Genomic DNA, 20,213 nt, shown 5'->3' with positions numbered 1-20,213 from the left:
ATGCGTTCTCGTAATGATTATCAGATTTTTTTTTCTTACTAAACAGCCCGGCAAATCTCAACATCGGGCATTTTTCTTTTGTGCATAATTTCAAATTTCGTAAGTTACTGTGATGGATCATTCACCGAAAAACTTACACTACTAATAATTCTAGATTTTTCCGTAAATTGTTGTGATGGATGCACTCACCACAAAAACAAAAACTTTCGCGTTATATCATCCGCATGTTATTCAGAAAACAAAATTCACTTACCCTAGCAGCATATTCATCCTGAAAGCCCGACTTGAACGAAGATAAACCACAAAACACAGAAATGAATAATTGTTAGTTCACGCTTTTTTATGGTTCTTTGTTATGATTTGAACACGCACATTTCTTATTACCAGTGGCCAAGCATAAAGGAAAAAACAAGCATAAATTTGGATCTTTCTCTGAAGATGGTCGAGTTTTGCTTAAAATGCAGTTTCACTCCCCCGGTTCTCAAAAAGTATGTAGACGACCTGATACTAGCCCTACCAAAGCAAGAAACACTAAACACTCTTATCATATTTGACGATTTTCATCCAAATCTCCAATTCACGATGGAAGAAGAAAGTAATGGAGCTCTGCCGTATCTAGACACGGAAGTTATCCGTTCCTCACAACAAACACTAAGCACAGAATGGTATTCCAAGCCCATTGCATCCGGACGTCTGCTTAATTACCACTCGTTCCATCCGCTTTCAATGAAAATAAACGTCGCTTATAATTTCATCCAGCGAGTAACCAGCCTGACCACCAACAACACCACGACACAACAGACGATTTTCCAGCACCTCCGTCGTAACAGCTACCCATCTGCTCTCATCGACCGCCTCAAAAACAGAACAACACAATCGTTTTTTCAATCGACAACGCCACCACCCAACATCTGCTCGCACGACAACGCTGCTCCCGAAACGATCTACCGTTCAATGATTAACATACCAGTACTCAGCTCCATTCTTGTCAGCATCCTCAAAAAAGATTACCCTCTAGTTAAGATACCATTAAAAACCATCAAAACAACCCGAAACTTGCTAAGGCAAGTCACAGATCCCATTGAACCACTACAACAGAACAATGTCATCTATACGATCCCTTGTAGCAATTGTGAGAAATCGTATATAGAGATGACGAAAAATCATCTAAAAACTAGAGTTAGTGGACACAGGTCCAACATCACAAACTATCCGCATCCCCACACCATCCAATGAGCAAAGAACAGCTCTCACACAACATATCTTTGATCACCAACACACTTTCAACCTTAGCAGTACTAAAATAGTTGATCGTAGCTACCGCTCTACGGATCTCCCTATACTTGAAATGTGCCATATCTATAACACACCCAGCACAGCTATTTTCGCAGGCATTCTTCACACTTACGCAAACACCGTTTCTCGCAGATCACAAATCGCTCACGAGAGCAATAGACCAACAGATAGTCCGACAGATGCATAGTACAATTCATCGCAAAGCCTCCCACTTCATTTTGAATTGTCCGTTACAGTCAATAATTAGAGGGTGATCAGTTTTCAACCAGAGTGATTTTTCCCAAGTTATGTACGTGTTTTTTATTTATTTGAGTATTTAAATAATATTTACTCGTTTAATTTATGATTGTGCTAACCCAATCGTAATGTTTTTTGAAATTGGCCCATCTGAGCCGAAAAATTAGATTTACCGACTGACCACTATGCATTTAAACTAAACGAAAACTAAACGACAGACTAGAGTGTAAGTACATGTTTTTGTTAGTTGTTAGTATGTGTATTAATTGTATTTTAAATTATAGTGACCTTTGAAAAAGGCCTAAACCAAAGATCGAAACGTTAGGATAAACACTATTTAGTCGTTTGATTCCCAAGACCGAGAAAACCGAACTAACTCCATACCAATCATTCCGGTCGTATATTCATTCCATTCTTAAAATTTTAAATATTGCATTTTGGTTTCTGTATTTATCACTATCATATTCAAACATGGATTAAACATTTTAGGACGGTTTTCTTCGTTGTGTTTTTAACTCACTCCAAAAAGTCTTTTTTACGCGGGCATATACAAATTTGGAACGATCTGCCGCATAAAAAAGACCTTAGGGGCCATCCACATTGCACGTGGACAGATTTTTCATGATTTTGACCCCTCCCTTCCCCTTCCGCAACTACCCAAAAGATCAAAATAATGGTCGCAGTGGTCCAAATCTTACAAAAAAAACTACCCATGAAAACTCTAAGAATTTTTTATGGCCCGTGGACATGCACAGACCCCCCCCCCAAACTCTCCACGTGGAATGTGTATGGCCCTTTAGTGTACGTAGTGTAAATACTGTTTTTTAACAAGTACTTCCCAAATAATTACAAACTTGATATATTGTTATCATTTTCAGGTTTAAATAATGCCTGTTCCGTTCATGAATGGTACGGTAATTTTTTGGGAGAGCTGACGCGTTTTAAAATGACCTCTGTATGTGGTCATATTATGGGATTGGAATTTGCAGGAAAATTCAACTCGTGGGACAAGGTTGATCCAGCTGAATTGTTTACATGTACTGTGGAAAAAAAAGAATCGTCACCAAATCTTCGAATGCAAGCATTCCTTAGTCAAGAAGCCAAAGAATGTAATTATTTAATTTTGTGGCTTGACTGTGATAAGGAGGGTGAAAATATTTGTTTCGAAGTTATGACCGCAGTTTCAGGAAACATTCGAAATGTATTTTCGGATGCGGTAACGTTTCGCGCCAAGTTTTCAGCTATTACAGAAAAAGATATTAAGCATGCGATGAAAAATCTTACTCACCCTAACAAAAATGAAGCGAAATCGGTAGACGCTAGACAAGAGCTAGATCTTAGAATTGGATGTGCTTTTACAAGATTCCAAACAAAATTTTTTCAAGGAAAGTATGCCGACCTAGATGCATCACTTATATCATATGGACCATGTCAGACACCAACTCTAGGATTTTGTGTTCAGCGGCATGACGATATCCAAACGTTTAAATTGGAGAGTTATTGGTTTATTCAAGTGCTACTTGGTGGCACACCAGAGGTGAAACTAGATTGGTCAAGAGTTAGAATATTTGAAAAAGATGTAGCAGTCATGCTTTTTAATAAAGTTAAAGAACACAAGGAAGCTTTGTAAGTTTTATTTGTATGAGTGCACTATTTTACTATATTTTTAATTGCTTGAAGGGTGGATAGTATTACTTTTAAGGATATGTACCGTAGCCGCCCACAAGCACTGAATACTGTGGAATTGATGAGAGCTGCCAGCGCAAAACTTAACATTGGACCACATTCCACCATGCAAATTGCTGAGAAGTACACATCATTTTTTAATGTCTTTCCTTTTAATGCATATTATTATTTTTTCAGACTTTATACACGGGGTTACATAAGTTACCCTCGCACGGAAACAACACAGTATCCTGCTAATTTTGATTTAAGGTAATAATTAGAGGTAATAAGTCACACTACATTTTCATGAACGAATGTCGGAAGAGTCTATCTTTTTAAAGAATTAATTATAAAGCCTTGTATTGCGGGGGAGTGAGGCATCGCATAGCAGAGTTGATTAGAATAAGAATTCTTCACCTGACTTAGGATATCATCTGATACAGTGAACATCATGTTTCTGGAAATATAGCATGTTCTGTCAGATTACTTATTGAAGCCTAATGGTTTTTCTCCAGCGGTGATAGAACTAATGAAAAGCAAAAGAGCTGCTTTGAAGTAAATGCGTCGTGCGAGATCAAACTCACTATGAACAACTGCTACGTATGTTCAAAGTTGCACACAAGGAGGAATTTCAGATTTACTCGAATTAAATACAGCGTAGTTTAAAAAATTACCCTAAAACCTTCTGAACTTCGTAAATAGTCCAAGGAAACATTCTGGCAACCTAGAAAATGTGAGGTACAGAGGCTCAACCGCTACAGATACTATCGTCGACTGGTCTTTTCGCCGATCATTTCAGTAGTGTCTTTGCAGAGCAGCCTTCAATCGTGCGTATACCTTCTTTCGACAGTGGCTTGAAGGTATTTTAAGTATCTGAAACTGATGTCGAAACTGGAATCCACAAACTTGACACAAACTCGTCGCCTGACCTTGAGACTCTCTCTAACAGCCCTCTAAAACAGTTCCAAGGTGAGCTTTTGGTCCTTCTTACCAGTTTGTTCAATGCGTCACCGGCTTCCGGTTACTTTCCTTCAATTAGAAAAATTTCTCATAAAAAAGGATCTCGCTCAGATGTAGAAAATTATCGTTGTAGTGTTTCCGAACAATCCAAACCGATACTCCTAAGCTTCTCGAACGGCTAGTGTCCGATTCTCTTTACGAGGTAGTCGCTGAACGCATTTCTTCTGTGCAACATTTGCGAATTTACTTCTTTAATAACCGATTTTATATCCAAAGGACTTCAAGTCGACTGTATTTACAAAGATATGAACAAGGCATTTGATGCAGATTAGAAGGATAGCATTTTTCGATTGGTTAGTGGCTTCGGCATTGCCGGTCCACTCTACAATTGGTTGCAAACATATTTAGTGGGAAGAGTCCAGTATGTAAAAATGAAGGGACAGCTATGTGCTTTGTTCACTGTGAATTCTGGGATACCTCAAGGAAGCCACTTAGGACCACTATTATTCGTACTCGTGATGAACAAGCTTCCAGACAAATTGACTATTGCCATGATTCTCCTGATGATGTGAAGGTTTTCTTGCCCATCAAAACAAATGACGATTGTCCTAAATTACAACTGAACGTGCAAAGTCTTGGACAATTCTGCTCGGATAGTGGTCTAAACGTTAACGCCGAAAAATGTTCAGTTATGACATTTTCTCGCAAAATATCTCCTAACGAGTTTACATATCATTTCAATGGAACTGCGTTACCAAGTAACGAAAAAGTTCGCGAACTAGGTGTTACATTTGACCCACACCTTTCGTTTACAAATCAATTGACAATGTTGTACAGACGCTTAAAATTGTTTTCTCTTGTGAGACGGTACGAACGTGATCTCAAAGACCATTATTCTACATTAGCCATTTACAAATCACTAGTGCGGAAAAAGCTAGACTTTGCGAGCGTTGTTTGGCGCTCCCAATATGTAACACATATTCAACGAATTGAAAGAATTCAAAAAAATGTTCGTGCTTCAAATAGAACCGTTGGTTCTTTGACGATTCCTCGCATGCGCAAGCAACAATAGAGGAGGGTTGGTAACCGAGTTAGCAGTTTGATTTTCGGGATTTTCGTGTTTGCTTGTTAAGTTATTGTTTTTAAATATCTATTATTGAGTGATCTAAAAAAATGCGGTTTTTATTTCATCATACTATAGCGTTATTAGTTTTGCGTAAAGTCAAGGTTAAATTTATACTCACAGGTAAATAATAAAATTTGAACTTTGTTTAAAGAATATATTATTGATTTACAAACAAATTTTTGGACGAGCAATGCTTGATGCTGTACCAATCTGGTCACGTTGTTGTTTAACAAGGAAGAAAACGCTTCAAAGGATTCAGAACAAAATTCTGAAAATGATTTTGAAACATCCTCCTTGGTTTGGTACACTCGATTTACATAGACTTACTGGTGTTGAAACATTTTTTTTCCTGTATGGACTTCCTCACTGCGACCAGAATTGTAGATCTATTGTGAGATATGCCCGGGTGTCTGCTGTATCCCGCACTTTTATTATTAGCAATTCCGCTATTGAGAAGGGGCATGCTTATTATTATTGTTTATCAGTGCTTGTGTGTAATGTGATACTCTTCCATTTCACACGCTTACTGTTCTACTATACCGATGCTCGTTCTTTTTACCAAATATCACCAATTATAATTTCCTGGAGAAGTTTCGTTGTGCATCCCTCTGGCCAGTTTTATTAATGAGAGGGACTTATGATTTTGGTTAGAGGAAGTCGCGCAAAGGTGTTATAGATTTCAGCGTGAAGGAAGGGTAAGTGGTGGGGAGCCTGAGAATGAACCCCTACTTAAAGTCCAGTTTTGACATCGAATGGCCTGATTCTACTAAGATTCGAACTCACGACCATTTGCTTGACAAAGCGGACTCTGTAACCTTGTGGCTACGTAGCTCCCCTGTTGAAATATTAGAAGTATGAGTTCACACTCTGAGCGCTAGCCTATTTAAGGATGTTCGTGAAACATTACTACTACTAAACAAAACAACGAAGTGAGTGACGAAGAAGAGATTAAAAGCGAAGAGAGAGAGTACTTTCGTGACTGTTGAATAGAAAGCACGCACCATTTCTTCCGCAAAATAAAATTCATTTATTTAACATAATTCCGCGTCTTTAATTATTGGTTACTAGCTGACCCGGCAAACTTCGTCTCGCCCACTTTTGTGTTTAATTAAATAATTTCAAACATTCCAAATTCATTGATTTCTTGCGATTTGTTTAAAGTCTGCAAATATGCACGACGAATCGGCCATAGGATATAATCAAGGTAAAAAAAAATCGTTTGATATGATTGGTTTTATTGGAATGACAACACCCTTGACTTTTGGCTTCTGTACATTACCTCTATTTTGAAAATATCCATTGAACATTGAATGTTATTCGGTCATTTTCGGCTGTTTTTCTGGCATCAATCTGATTGCAGAAAGACCCATGGTGGTATTCACCCGGCGTTGCTCGTGTAAAAATTTCTGCTTTTTCTAAAATTTTCCATTTTTTCATATATTTTTTCCCATCATTTCAAATAATATTTCTATTTTAGTTACAAACTTGCTTATATACCACCTTTTTCGTTACGGTTTGCGTTTCTAATTGAAAACCTTTAAATTTAGAAAATCTATACCGAGCGTCTTAGCAGAGTGATTGAGATATCAAAGAAATAGTTATCGGTTTCCGTTATACTCTTCTAGAAAATCTTTTCTAGTAGAGTATAACGGAAACCGATAACTATTTCTTTGATTTCTGAAAATCCTTTTTTGATAAACAATCGATGCGGAGGCATTCTGGCTGAGTCGAGTGAGTTAAAAAATTTCGTTTGGAAATGGATGGCCTCATCAGCGTCTTCGACGGTATCGATTAACTTACAATAAACTCAAATTACACTGAAATTACATAATCAATAGCCTAAGCTCACCTCTAATAGTGAAAATTATTGTTTGCTTTGTCTTCTCGTTTAACTTTTTTGTGTAAACAATATCAATATCATCCCCAAAGTTGAACATCAGTCTTCATGCATTAATTAACAATTTGGAGATAAGGGGACTATCTCCACATTTCCCTCAAGTTTTGAATCACTTCCAATGTAGGAAAACAACCCTTACTATACCAAACGTTCGAACACCAATTTTCGGTTTTGGGGAGTCAGCTCGACATATGAATATTTTTCTTCTAGAATTTGAAAATAGCGTTGGACACCCGTTGTCATTTTCTGAACATAGTTCTCTTTCTAGAGATATCGACATGATTTAACCATTTTACTCAGTTTCACACAGTTTGACAGAAACCAGAAATCGCGAAACAAATCGCGAGATTTTAAAACAACGTTTCAATATAACGTCCAGCATTCTTCTGTATTTTAGTAACCTTCCCAGAAAATGTTATCCGCCATGTACGACTTAAAAATTTGCGCCAGACATGAATATTTGGATTCTGGACGTCATCTTGATAACGAAAATATACATATTGCAGAGCATATATTCAAGGAGGGCATGAAAGTTATCGTAAATAATCTGACTTTCTTATAAATTAAGACCCCCTCCCTCTTTGATAGTTGCTCCTCCTTCTTTTTGACATCTTGTTCCGGTCCCTGGGCATCAACCTCTGGCCATGACCGCCTGAGGGCATGGAAGTTATCGTACTCTTTCAAAAAGTTCCCATAATGCATTAAAAGACCTGACTTTCTTATGAATAAAAATCCCGTCCCTCTTTGATAGTTGTCCCTCCCTCTTTTTGACATCATGTCCCGGTCTCTGGAAATCAATTTCCGGTCTCCAGACATGACCAAAGGCCTAAAAACTAACGTATTCATTCAGAAAGTTTCATTATGCATGAAAATTGATTTTTTGATCAATTAAGAACCCCTCGTCCTTTGGGGGTTGCACCTCCCTCTTCCCAATATTTCTATGATCACTTTCGCTGTACAAAGAATACGAATGCCAAGTTTGGTTGGAATCGGTACAGTCATTCGAGAGTTATGCTGGAACATAAATACATAAATATATACAAAACATATTTTTTAATTAATAGCTGAGTTTTAGAAACTTTTATCTTGTTTGATTGATGCTCTTAACCAAATTTTTATTCGGTAATAGTTGAGCTTCGGCAACTTTCCCAAACATATTTTTTATCCAAAACGCTAGATTGGACTCTCCGTTATTAAATTATTCAAGAAATGTGCCAAGAAATCGTTCCAAAAACGGATCAAAGCAGGTTGGATGTTTTGAAAAACCTATTATTGCTTGGATTTTCGGCTCAAGACTGATGAGCCGAAAATCCAAGCAATAATAGATACACGTCACAGTCGATAGCATTCACATTACGTTCTTGTTTTGAAAAACTTCTCCAGAAACATTTGCACGAAAGCTGATTTTCGGTTGCAAACAGATGTCACTACGTTTCGAAAAAGGCCAATACATATTTGGAAATATATGATCGATTTTCGTATGACAACGTCATTCCTATTCCGAAAATATCCATATTGCCAAGTATATAACTTTCTGTATGCCTGAAGGGTACTGATTGTCTTTTGTGGTGGGCCCCGATTGCTGTGCACAGGTTACGGATTGCTCGTACTCATTGATGGAGTAGAGTTGTTTTGTTGTAAACCTGTACCCCAATTAGGTACAACATAGTTGATGAAACTAATTACCTGTTTGGGATTAGAGCTCCACACTTTGTGTGGAGTTAAAAGGTAACTTCCTAAGATTCTCTGGTTCAGATTTACAGAATCGGCAGGTGTCGTTCAACACTACACCGATTTTCTTTAAATGATAAAAAGCGGGACAGTGTCCGGTAAGGAGTCCCGTGATTATCCGTAGGTCACTAGGACTTAGACTAAGTAGCTTTCTGGCGGTTCCAGGGTTCGGATAGATAAACTGTTTAGCTTGTCTACAACCCTGTGCCTGTAGCCATTGGGATACTATTTCTAGCCTTTCTCAAGTTAGTAGTTCGCTTTTGATAGCGGAAATGGACGTACCCAGAAACGGCTCGGGCCAATAAACCGCTGAGCTGATCCCTGTCTTGCTAGGTAGTCAGCGTGTTCATTACCCTCGACTCCGCAGTGTCCGGGCACCCAAAACAGAAAAAACTGAATTCTGTCGGGAAAGTTCCCGTAGAGTTTCAATGCATTCCCAAACAAGTTGGGAAGCGCATTTGACGGACTTAAGTGCTAGTAGTGCTGCTTGACTGTCCGAGAATATACCGATTTTCGCATGTCTGTAGTTGCGTTGCAGACATATTTTTGCGCAGATATATATGGCATATACCTCTGCTTGCAAAACGGTGGGCCATTTTCCCAGGGAAAACGTTTCCCTGATACCGGGTCCGTATATACGAGATCCCGTTAGGGATCCCATTTTCGAGCCATCCGTATAGAAACTGACGATGCCAGGTGGAAGATTAGGCCCTCCATTGTCCCACATAGAGCGGTTTGTTTCAATCACTATATGGAATATCCATGTTGGTTCTAACGTCCATCCAGTCGGAGACTGTGGTTAATAGCGGATTTAGTTTGAACTCCCTAAGTATGCGAAGGTGGCCGATTTGATCCCCTTCAAGTATAGTTTTCCTCCTTTGCAACCTTACAGCGCCAAGCTCTGCTTCCTTTTTCACATGTAGATGTAGAGGTAGTAGGCAAAGCATAGCTTCCATGGCTGCAGTTGGAGTTGTTCGCATAGCGCTGGTAACCGAAAGACATGCAAGTCTTTGAACTTTTTTGGGTTTAGCTTGCGCAGTCACTTCGTTCACCTTAGGCCACCACACTAGGGCAGCATAGGTGATTCTTGGTCGGGCAATAGTCTTGAAAAACCAGAGTGCCAAGTCTGGTTTCAGTCCCCAAGTTTAACCGAACAGAGTTCTGCAGGCCCAGATCGCTGAGATCACTTTCTTAGCGGCATGATCCAGTTGTGCAGACTAGTTCAGTTTCTTGTCCAGAATAATTCCGAGGTATTTGATTGCTGAAGCCCAGTCTAACTCCATTCAATATTGGAGGAGTGATGGAGATCTTCCTTCGTCTGCCGAATGGAATTAGGACTGTTTTTAAAGGGTTTATGTTTAGACCCTCCTGTAAACACCATGACATGGTGGTATTCAGAGCCGTTTGCATTCGGCTCGACAGAGTTGCGTCATCTTTACCTCTGACGATAAGGACGATGTCATCGGCGTATCCAATGACCTCGTAACCAAGCTATGAAAGCTTGTTGAGAAGTGCGTCGACAACTAGTGACCATAACAAGGGCGAGCGGGCATCCCTTGATCACTGACATTGTTACAGACGAATCTCCCAAGGTTGCTGTGATCACTCTGCTAGAGAGCATTGCGTGTATCCAGCTCCTTGAAGTGTGGTCGATTCCCTTATTGGAGAGAGCCGTATTAATTGATGCAAAGGACGTGTTATCGAAGGCCCCTTCATTATCAAGAAAGGCACATAGCGCCGTCTCCTGATAACTCAGGGACTTTTCAATCAACGTCACTAAGCTGTGAAGAGCAGTTTCTGTTGACTTGCCGCTGTGATAGGCATGTTGGTTCCTATTCAGCGGGGAGTCTTTAAGAAACTCATCACGGATAAATTTATCCATTATTTTCTCCATCAACTTGAGAAGTGATGAAGTCAGACTTATGGGTCTGAAAGTTTTAGGTAGGGTTTTGTCCTTTTTTTCAACTTTGGGGATAAACACTACCTTCACCTTCAGCCAGTTATCCGGAATATGGCCCAGGATAAAGCTGGCTCTGAAGAGGTTGAGTTCGGACATGATAACTGCGGCCGATTTTTGTAGAAAGATGGGTAGTATGCCGTCTGGACCTGGAGACTTCATAGGGTCGAATGAGCTTAGAGCCCAACCTATTGAAGCTTCCGTAAACAGTCGACGGGCCAGCAGGATGGACTCCCGCGACGCCACATGTCTCGAATTGTCCTGACGCGACCCATCACTATTCAGTTCTTCGGTCTCTGTCGATCCAGGAAAGTGGGTGTTCATAAGAACCTCCAGCGTTTCCTTGGTAGTGACAGTGAGGCATCCATCCTCTTTCCTCACTTGTCCTAAACCGTTAGTATGGTTTTTGGACATCGCCTTTTGGAGCCGCGTAGCTTCCGGCAGAGTTTGGATTCTTTCACAGAAACTAACTCTGGATTTCCGTTTAGCCTTGCGTAGCTCGGCGTTGTACTTAGTGAGGGACGCCCTGTAGTCGTCCCAGTTAGACGTGACTTTTGCCCTGTTGAACAACCGCCTAGTTTCCCGACGAAAGTCACTAAGTTGATCATTCCACTAGGGTACGTCACGGCATACTGACCGCTGTGTTAGTGGACAGTTAGCATAATTGCCAAGTATATAATCCCATTTTTAATTTTCACTGATTTCCAGAAACCGGAAGTCGGCAACCCAAGTTTCAAAGTATCCTCAGGCACCGATAACCGGTTCTTAAAAGTCATTTTTGCTCCGAAAATATCAATATTGGGGGGTTTGTGAACGTTTTCCACAGTTTTAAATGACTTCTCAGAAACCGGAAGTCGCCATCTTGGATTGAAAATGGCATCGAATATCATGTTTCGGTCTCTGGACATCAACTTCCGGCCTCCAAATGTGACCAACAGCCCAAAAATCATCAAATTTCATTGAAAGGTTTCCATTATGTATGAAAATTTGTGACTTTTGACTCCCTCCTTCTTTAAGGGTGACCCCTCCCCACATCTGATATTTCTATGACCACTTCCTTTGTATAAAGAATACGTGTGCCAAGTTTGGTGGAAATCGGTTAAGGCATTCAAGAGTTATGGTGGAACATACATACATACATACATACAAAACTTGTCTTTCATATAAATAAAAGATAGATAAGTAGTATTCGGTCATTGTTGGCTGTTTCCCAGAAAATGCCATGTAATAATTCAAAATAGTGTTTGAGGTCAATTTTTAAAAACAACTCCAACCTAGCTTCCTGAGTGCGTACAACAAAAACTGTTTTTGAACTGATTCTATTCTTGCTACATGTGTGGGTAGATATGGGCTCCAAACTACACTACAACATTCGAGAACAGATCTTACATACGATACAAAAAGTGGCTCAATGGTATAGGGGTCTTTAAATTTGTAGCTCAACCTTTTGATGAATCCTAACATACTGAGGGCTTTATTGATCATTGTATTATAGTGTTCCACAAATGTAAGTTTTGAGTCAAGTATTACGCCTAGGTCTCTAAACTTGTAACTCCTTTGAATCAACTGATTTCCTGAAGCGAAACTGAAATCATGATTAGTGTGTTTTTTCGAGTAGGATATCATGTTGCATTTTTCAATACATATTAAAATCCAGTAGACTTTTGGCACACCAATTGAAGAAAACGTTAATTTCATCCTGAAAATGTTGCAGATCTACGTTGTTACGTATCTCCATGTACAATTTCATGTCGTCTGCATGGATGAGTACTTTGACATCGTCGACAAACATAATAAATAATAATGGACCCAAGTGGGAACCCTGTGGAACACCAGAAGCGACTTTAATTGCTGTTGAGGTTTTACCCTTAAAACGAACAAACTGCGTTCTGTTCGTCAAGTACGATTCGATCCATGCTAGCAGTGTGGCTCTCAATCCCATACGTTTAAGCTTAAAAAGTAGCAGCGGAATATTAACTCTATCGAACGCCTTACTGAAGTCAGTGTATAGAGTTTCAATGAAGTTATTCCTGTCCATCGCCCCTAAAGAAAAGATCACAAATTCTAATAGGTTTGTAGAGGTTGTAGCACGCCAAAAATCGTCTTGATACGATGGTGTACTAAACGTTTCCACACTCCGATTACACTAAAAACCAGGGACCTCCATTCCGCACTTGACGAATGAGCGATTTAAGCGCCACCTCTAACGAGGATCGCCCACCAAGATTTAGTTGCCCGGTATGAGACCTAACCTCAGGGAGGTTCTGTTGCTATAGGATCAAAGCGGTCCGGCTGTCCCCAAAATCACCCGCGCTAGTCTTACTCGATCTCATTCTCTTCAACGACCATAAGTCCCTGATTCCAACCGAGACGTATATGAGCGAAGCTCCCTTTGAAAGCTTCCTACCATCATCATGGGGGTTCTCTCTCTCTCTCTCTCTCTCTCTCTCTCTCTGTCAGCGGCAGAGCGGCAGATATTAAAATGGGTCATGACGTTGTTTGACCCATTAGGGTTGCTCGCTCCGTTTGTTGTTCACGGTAAAGTGCTGTTACAAAACCTGTGGCGAACCGGGGCAGAATGGGATCAGGAAGTTGACGATGTTTCCTTTGATCTTTGGCAAAAATGGAACCAGATGATCGAGTTCATCAGTACTGTACGAATACCCAGATGTAACTTCAAGCAAGCAACTGCAGCAACGTATAAAGATGCACAAATGCATGTGTTCACCGACGCCAGTGAGAAAGCCTACGCGTGCGCGGTTTATATCAGAGTTGTAACAAAAAACGGAAAAGCGGAGTGTGCTCTACTGGCAGCCAAAGCTAAAGTCGCTCCGGTGAAACCTAAGTCTATTCCTAGGCTTGAGCTCGAGGGCTGCGAATTAGGAACGCGGCTGACGAGACACGTTCAGGAGAACTACCGCGTTATTATGACCAGACGCTTTTTCTGGACCGATTCGACAACAGCGTTGTCATGGATCCGAGCAGATCCTCGAAATTATCGGCCCTTCGTAGCTCATCGTGTTGGAAGAATCCTAGATTCATCGAATATAACCGAATGGAGATGGGTTTCATCAAAACTGAACCCGGCGGACGAAGCAACCAAATGGGGAAAAGGCCCATACTTCAGCGATGGGAGTAAGTGGTTTTCGGGGCCAGATTTTCTGCGACTGCCTGAAGAAAGGTGGCCACATACCGTGGAATCTTCCATAGCCACGACAGAAGAATCAAGAGCGTTCGTTATGCTTCACACAGCGATTTGCTCTGTTATTCGTTATGAACGATTCAGTCGCTGGGAGAGAATGCACAGAGGCATGGGCTACGCGCTCCGATTTTTGAACAACACTCGGTCCGATCGCTCGAAACTCTCGGGACATCTTCAGCAAAACGAACTCAACGACCAGAGATAGGATATTCAAGCTAGTGCAGCATGAAGCATATACGGAGGAAGTAATGCTTTTAAAGCAAAACGAATCTGCATCGCCAAACCAACGCACACCGATTCACAAAGACAGTAGCCTCTACCAGTTCATGCCTGTTATGGATGAGCACGGCATGATACGACAAAGCAGCCGAGCGAGGAAGGCAAAAAATTTGCCGTTCGACATGAAGTACCCCATCCTGCTACCAAAAGATCACTCAGTAACAATCTTACTAGTCGACTACTATCATCGCATTCATCGCCATGCTAACTCCGAAACAGTCGTAAATGAAATGCGACAAATGTACATGATTCCGCGACTCCGCGTGTTAGTGAAAACCGTATCTAGGATGTGCCAACATTGCAAAATTCGTAAAAACAAACCACTGATGCTGATAATGGCTCCGCTACCGACAGCGCGGTTGGCTCACCATATACGCCCGTTCAGCTACGTCGGAATAGACTATTTCGGCCCACTCTCGGTGAAAGTTAAACGATCAAGCGTCTAACGATGGATTGCCCTCTTTACCTGCCTCACCGTGCGTGCAGTGCATTTGGAAATCGCATATGACCTGTCCACAGCCTCCTGCATTGCGTGTGTGAGGTGTGTGTGAGATTCGTTAGTCGCCGCGGATCGCCAGTTGAATTCTTAAGCGACAATGGGACAAACTTCAGCTCGTAGTCGGCAGCGAGGATAAAAAATTTGCTTATAGATTTTAAGTCATCCGATATAATTGGCGCCGTTAAACATTGAATTGTATTCGTGCCGTGTCAAATAAATAATTTGTGAAGAAAAAAAAAATGGGACAAGCTTTCAAGGCGCAGAACGTCTGCTCCGCGAACAGATAAACGCAGGATTGTCAGAAACTTTCACGAATGCGGCAACTTAGTGGACTTTCATTCCACCGGCAGCCCCGCACATGGGCGGCGTGTGGGAGCGCTTGGTTCGTTCGGTTAAACAGCAATGAAAGAAGCGTATTCGGATGGGAATTTGAATGATGAGGGGTTACAGACTTTAGTCGTGAGAGCTTGGTGAATTCACGGCCTCTGACCTACCTACCGTTAGATTCTGAAGAGTCCGAAGCTCTCACGCCAAATCACTTCTTACTCGGGTGCTCGGGAAAAAACCAGTATCAATTACCAGTATCAATTACCGGGATATCTAAGCCAAAGCTCCTAATGGACATGTGGGAGCAAATTCAAAACCAACTTACCACGTTTTGGAACCGTTGGCTGGTAGAGTATTTGCCAGTAATCCGAAGACAAACAAAGTGGTTCGACGAAACCCGTCCAGCCGAAGAAGGGGACTTAGTCTTGATTGCCGATGAGGCAAAACGCAATGAGTGGATACGAGGCCGAATAGTTCAGGTGATAAAAGACAGCGAAGGTAACATTCGACAGGCAGTTGTGCGCACCTCCAAAGGTGAACTACGACGCCCAATGACGAAACTGGCTTTATTAGATGTGAAAGAGAGTGCACTCCTGACGGGCCGCAAGATGCACCGGGGGAAGAATGTTGCAACTCATGCAGCCTTAAGAACTCCGTTGGCGAATAAAGCAAAATCGCCAGTCTCTGCGCCGACAGCTTTACACTCTCGTTTGCCTCCCAACCATCAAGACAGAACCGTCAGATATGATGACTAGTTGAATTAGAGCAGTTGTAACCCGCACCCGTGAGAGTTGATTTGTGAGCAAGTTTGCGACCTACTAGTTTAATATCAGGCAATATTTAAAATTATAATCGTTCAGAGCAACACTCGTGAGTAACTAAATTAAATAAATAAGTTTATGGAAATTCATTACACTAAATTTAGTATAGGGAAAGGCAGACAGTAAAAAGGAAAGTGCATACACGAGGAAGTGATAGAAGAAACTTGTTATTTGTAAGTGAATTAGAAACATTTAAATTGATCCTTAAGCTTGAATAAATTTGTTTGCAGTTGAGCTGCACTAATCAGTCCGCAACAAAAACCTCGTTTCGTTCTCCGTGTATCGAACACTGCTGGTTGAAATACCTCTGGCTGTGCCTTACAGCGCGTGATGATAGCACGAACGATGAGCAGCAAGCAAAGCGATGAGGTCTTTCTTCGATGTGTGTTCTCTGCTGCTGATGCTACCCTAAGCCACCTAGCAAGGCGGACTCGATCCTGGCGAATTGGCGTGATCCCGTTGATCGTCTGATGCGGGCGCAATGGTGACGGCGCGACTCTCTAGCCCAGTCGACGGTTGGGCGCTAATTTGCACACCGTAAACCCAACGGTAAAATGCGGCGACGGTCGATTGGCTAAACTAGAGATAAAAAGCCGTCGAACGGCTGTTCGATTCGAATTAGGACACGCACTTCCTTACGCACAGATTATATTACCTTTTTCTTTTTGTTTGACACTTAAGTAACTAGCCTAGCTTGCGAAAAAGGTTTCTATTTTGTCACTGGTTTGATATCACTGAAAAGATTTACGACGATTAGCACTCTGGAAATTTAACTTTATTCAACTATCCCTACTTCGAAAACCGCGGATAAAGGCAAGGCCACACTTCCTATACTGTATAGAGTTCACGGACAAATGGACGAGAAAACCTCGAGTCCTCAGATATATAGTTTACCGAAGTCTTTGGTATACCGGAAATACTTCACCCGAACGATTTTGAGAAATTAGTTACCTACAATCGTTCTGAAGAAGAATGCATCTTGCTCTTACGGGTTCTCTCAGATCTCGCCTTCCTGCTTTCCCAGTATTTTGTGGGTACGAAGTAGAACTAATCTCCGGCCTTTGCCAATTCTTTTAGCCGGTTAAAGAGCTTTTCTCTCTGGAACTCACGTATCACAGTGCGGAATGTCCTGTCCACAATTATTTTGATACAAAATTGTATGTACAAATAGGTGACTTTAAGAATTTATTTTTATATTATTTTAGTACAATTAAACTAGAGTCTACTATTCAATATATATATTTACGGCCCAATATAACGTACGTTAAACCTACCTGTTACATCATTTAGTTGAATTGATTGAACTAAATTTTCGTAGGGAGTTAAATTCAAATGATTTAAAATTACCACTACGTTTGCTAGGTAAATATTTCCTACACAAAAAAGCATCAAACATTCTGGGTCATATTTTATCATCATTGGTCCCAAGAACCAACTCCTCCTCTATTTCCAGCACACAATCTATCACAGATTGGCCTGTCACTGACCATCAGCGTCTTGCGACTCCGGTCTCCAGCGAATGCCATCGAATTCAATAATTACCGTATTTAATCAAACAAAATTGTTTTCGCTTGCGGATCTTTTAAAAAAAAAAACTGCTGAACTGTGTTTAAATTAATAACGTCTGACAGGCTCGTTTCAACGGTTTCGGGTAGTTTAGTTTACCCTTCCTTCAAATCTTAATCAGCACTACAACATGTATCTTCAACTGAATTAATATTGAATTCAATGAAAATATACATATTTCTCCAATAAACCCCATCAGGCTCATTCCGTTCCGACCACTACCCCAATCATTGCGTTGAGCACCGAGCTCATCTTGGAATTTACCGCAAAATCTGCCTTATTAAGCATTGGCCCACCCCGAGGCTTTTCCTCATGCAAATTGAAAATTTTTTCTTGTTCTGAAAAACCTCAACATATCAAATTTGGTTCCATTTATTTGATTATCTCGAGATGTGCAGGAATTTGAGTTTTTTTTGTAGGAAACCCCTCCCTTCCAAAAGATTTGTTACCCCTAAAACATTCACATGCCAAATTTGGTTGTAATTGCTTGATTGGTTCTCGACATGTGCATTGTTTCATTTGAATGGAACCCCTCCCTTCCAGAAGACGAAGGGATCTTGAACTATCTTAGTGGCCTTCCCCGACCCCTAAAACCCCTATACACAAAATTTCACGCCGATCGGTGCAGTAGTTTCAGAGCCTATATGGATCAGACAGACAGACTGGACTGCATTTTTATATGTATAGATTTTTTCGTCCCCCACATTGGTGACCCGCGCCGCGAATACGGATCGAAATCTCACAGTGCGTGAAAGGTTTAATTGACTTTTTAGGACATTTCCAGTCGAGTGCTGAAAAACAAAATGGGGAATGAGGAAACCGTGCGAAACGCTGCTGCTGTGTGTGTCGAACTGCCTGAGTTTTGGAAGACAGACCCGGAAATGTGGTTTGCGCAGGCAGAAGCACAATTCATTTTGGCAATCGTGACAAAGGATTACACCAAGTTCTACCATATTGTAGCAAAAGTGGATCAAACAGTGATATGCCATTTTTCCGATTTGGTATCAAACCCACCTGCTCAGCAAAATAACCAAGCGCTAAAAGAACGTCTAATAGCACGATCCGCATTATCATTGAGCGCACGACTTGACGAGCTTCTAGAAGCTTCGGATCTTGGCGACAGGTGCCCAACACATTTGTTGGCAAAAATGCAAGAGGTTGCTGCTGGCCTGAACGAAAATTTGCCAAAAATGCTTTTCCTGCAAAGGATGTCGAGCAACATTCGTCCTGTTTTAACCATCAGTGATAGGACGCAGGCTAAACTAGCTAAAATGGCCGATAAAATGATAGAACAACCGCAAACCGCATCTGTTTCAACACCGTCTTCATCGGCTGAAGTCGATCAGACCGAATACTTGAAAGAGCAAATTGAAGTTCTTAGCGCCAAAATACGTCTGGGCACTAACGATTTGTGCTAGTACCAAAAGTATTGTACTAAAGCCTTGCGCTGCAAGAAACCCTGCCTGTTTCGTTCAAAAAACTAAATTCCTGCCTACCTGAATCGACTGAGATAGGCAGAACGTTCTCAAGTCACCGTTTTATGCTATACGATAACTCATGCGGATATCGATTTTTGATTGGCACCAGATCTGACGTGTCGATATTACCAGCTACCATAAAGGAAAAATTAGGTAGTGCAATTTCATTCATGCTACGCGCAGCTAACGGCACACAAATTAAAGTGTACTCAACAAAATTTGTTACGATCAATTTACGTCTCAGGAGAAAATTTACGTGGAACTTTCTTGTTGCTGATGTTAATCACGCAATAATTGGAGCTGATTTCTTGGTGCACTTTGGGTTGCTTGTCGACCTTGAAAACCGCATACTGATCGATGAAAAAACCTCCCTGCGTTCAACAGGCCGTATGATGACTGTAGATATTCACAGCATCACTACTATTGGTTCCGAACATTCTTTTCGCGATCTTCTGTCAGAATATCGGCAAGTCACGTTGCCGACGACATTTCGTGCAGAAATTCGGTATGACGTCACTCACCACATTATATCCAGCGGTTCTCCAGCTGCTTCAAAGGTACTACGGATGCATCCTGACAAACTGAAAGCAGCAAAGGAGGAATTTGCATTGATGGCAGAATTGGGCATCTGTCGACCGTCCAGTAGCAGTTGGGCAAGCCCACTTCATTGCGTGCCAAGAAAAGACGGTCACTGGAGATTTGTCGACAACTTAATAGCGTTATCAAACCTGACCGTGATCCAGTACCGCATGTACACGATTTGCTGAACTTACTTTGCGGTAAGAATATTTTTACAACCATTGAACTTGAAAGAGCGGTTTAGGAAGCCGATATCCCCAAAAGCGCTGTTATAACTCCCTTCGGTTTATTTGAGTTTACACGAATGCCGTTCGGCTTGTGTAATGCAAGCCAAACATGTGCGCATTGTACTTGAACGTCTACAGCAGAACGGATTAGTCATTAACGTTGCCAAAACCGAATTTGCTCAACCCCAGGTTGAGTTTCTTGGATATTCAAAGAACCAGGACGGAATTCGACCTCTTCCGTCACCATAAGTGAATATGCCTTGCCGTCACAAGTTAAAGAGCTTCGTCAGTTTCTAACTCTAATTAACGTGTACAAGCGATTTATTCAGAAGGCTGTGGATTTTTTTATTTTTTATTCTCGCTTAT

At 41.1% G+C, this 20,213-nt stretch overlaps 1 protein-coding gene across 3 annotated transcripts in view; it reads left to right on the top strand.

Moving 5' to 3' along the window:
- The window catches only part of LOC129726405 (DNA topoisomerase 3-beta), a 297,697-nt gene that overhangs the window by 70,982 nt on the left and 206,502 nt on the right, over positions 1 to 20,213 (top strand). For 2 of the 3 annotated variants that reach the window (XM_055683044.1, XM_055683042.1), the window contains 3 exons: positions 2,412 to 3,159; positions 3,214 to 3,342; positions 3,397 to 3,468. In XM_055683044.1, coding sequence (XP_055539019.1) covers positions 2,480 to 3,159; positions 3,214 to 3,342; positions 3,397 to 3,468 — 881 coding nt within the window. In that variant the 5' untranslated portion in view covers positions 2,412 to 2,479. The remainder of the gene's footprint in view (positions 1 to 2,411; positions 3,160 to 3,213; positions 3,343 to 3,396; positions 3,469 to 20,213) is intronic. The other variant, XM_055683043.1, reaches the window with a different exon arrangement.

Source organism: Wyeomyia smithii, chromosome 3, assembly GCF_029784165.1.
Source record: "Wyeomyia smithii strain HCP4-BCI-WySm-NY-G18 chromosome 3, ASM2978416v1, whole genome shotgun sequence".
Lineage (NCBI taxonomy): Eukaryota > Metazoa > Arthropoda > Insecta > Diptera > Culicidae > Wyeomyia > Wyeomyia smithii.
The sequence above is the reverse complement of the archived record's forward strand: the minus strand, read 5'-3'. Positions and strand labels throughout refer to the sequence as shown.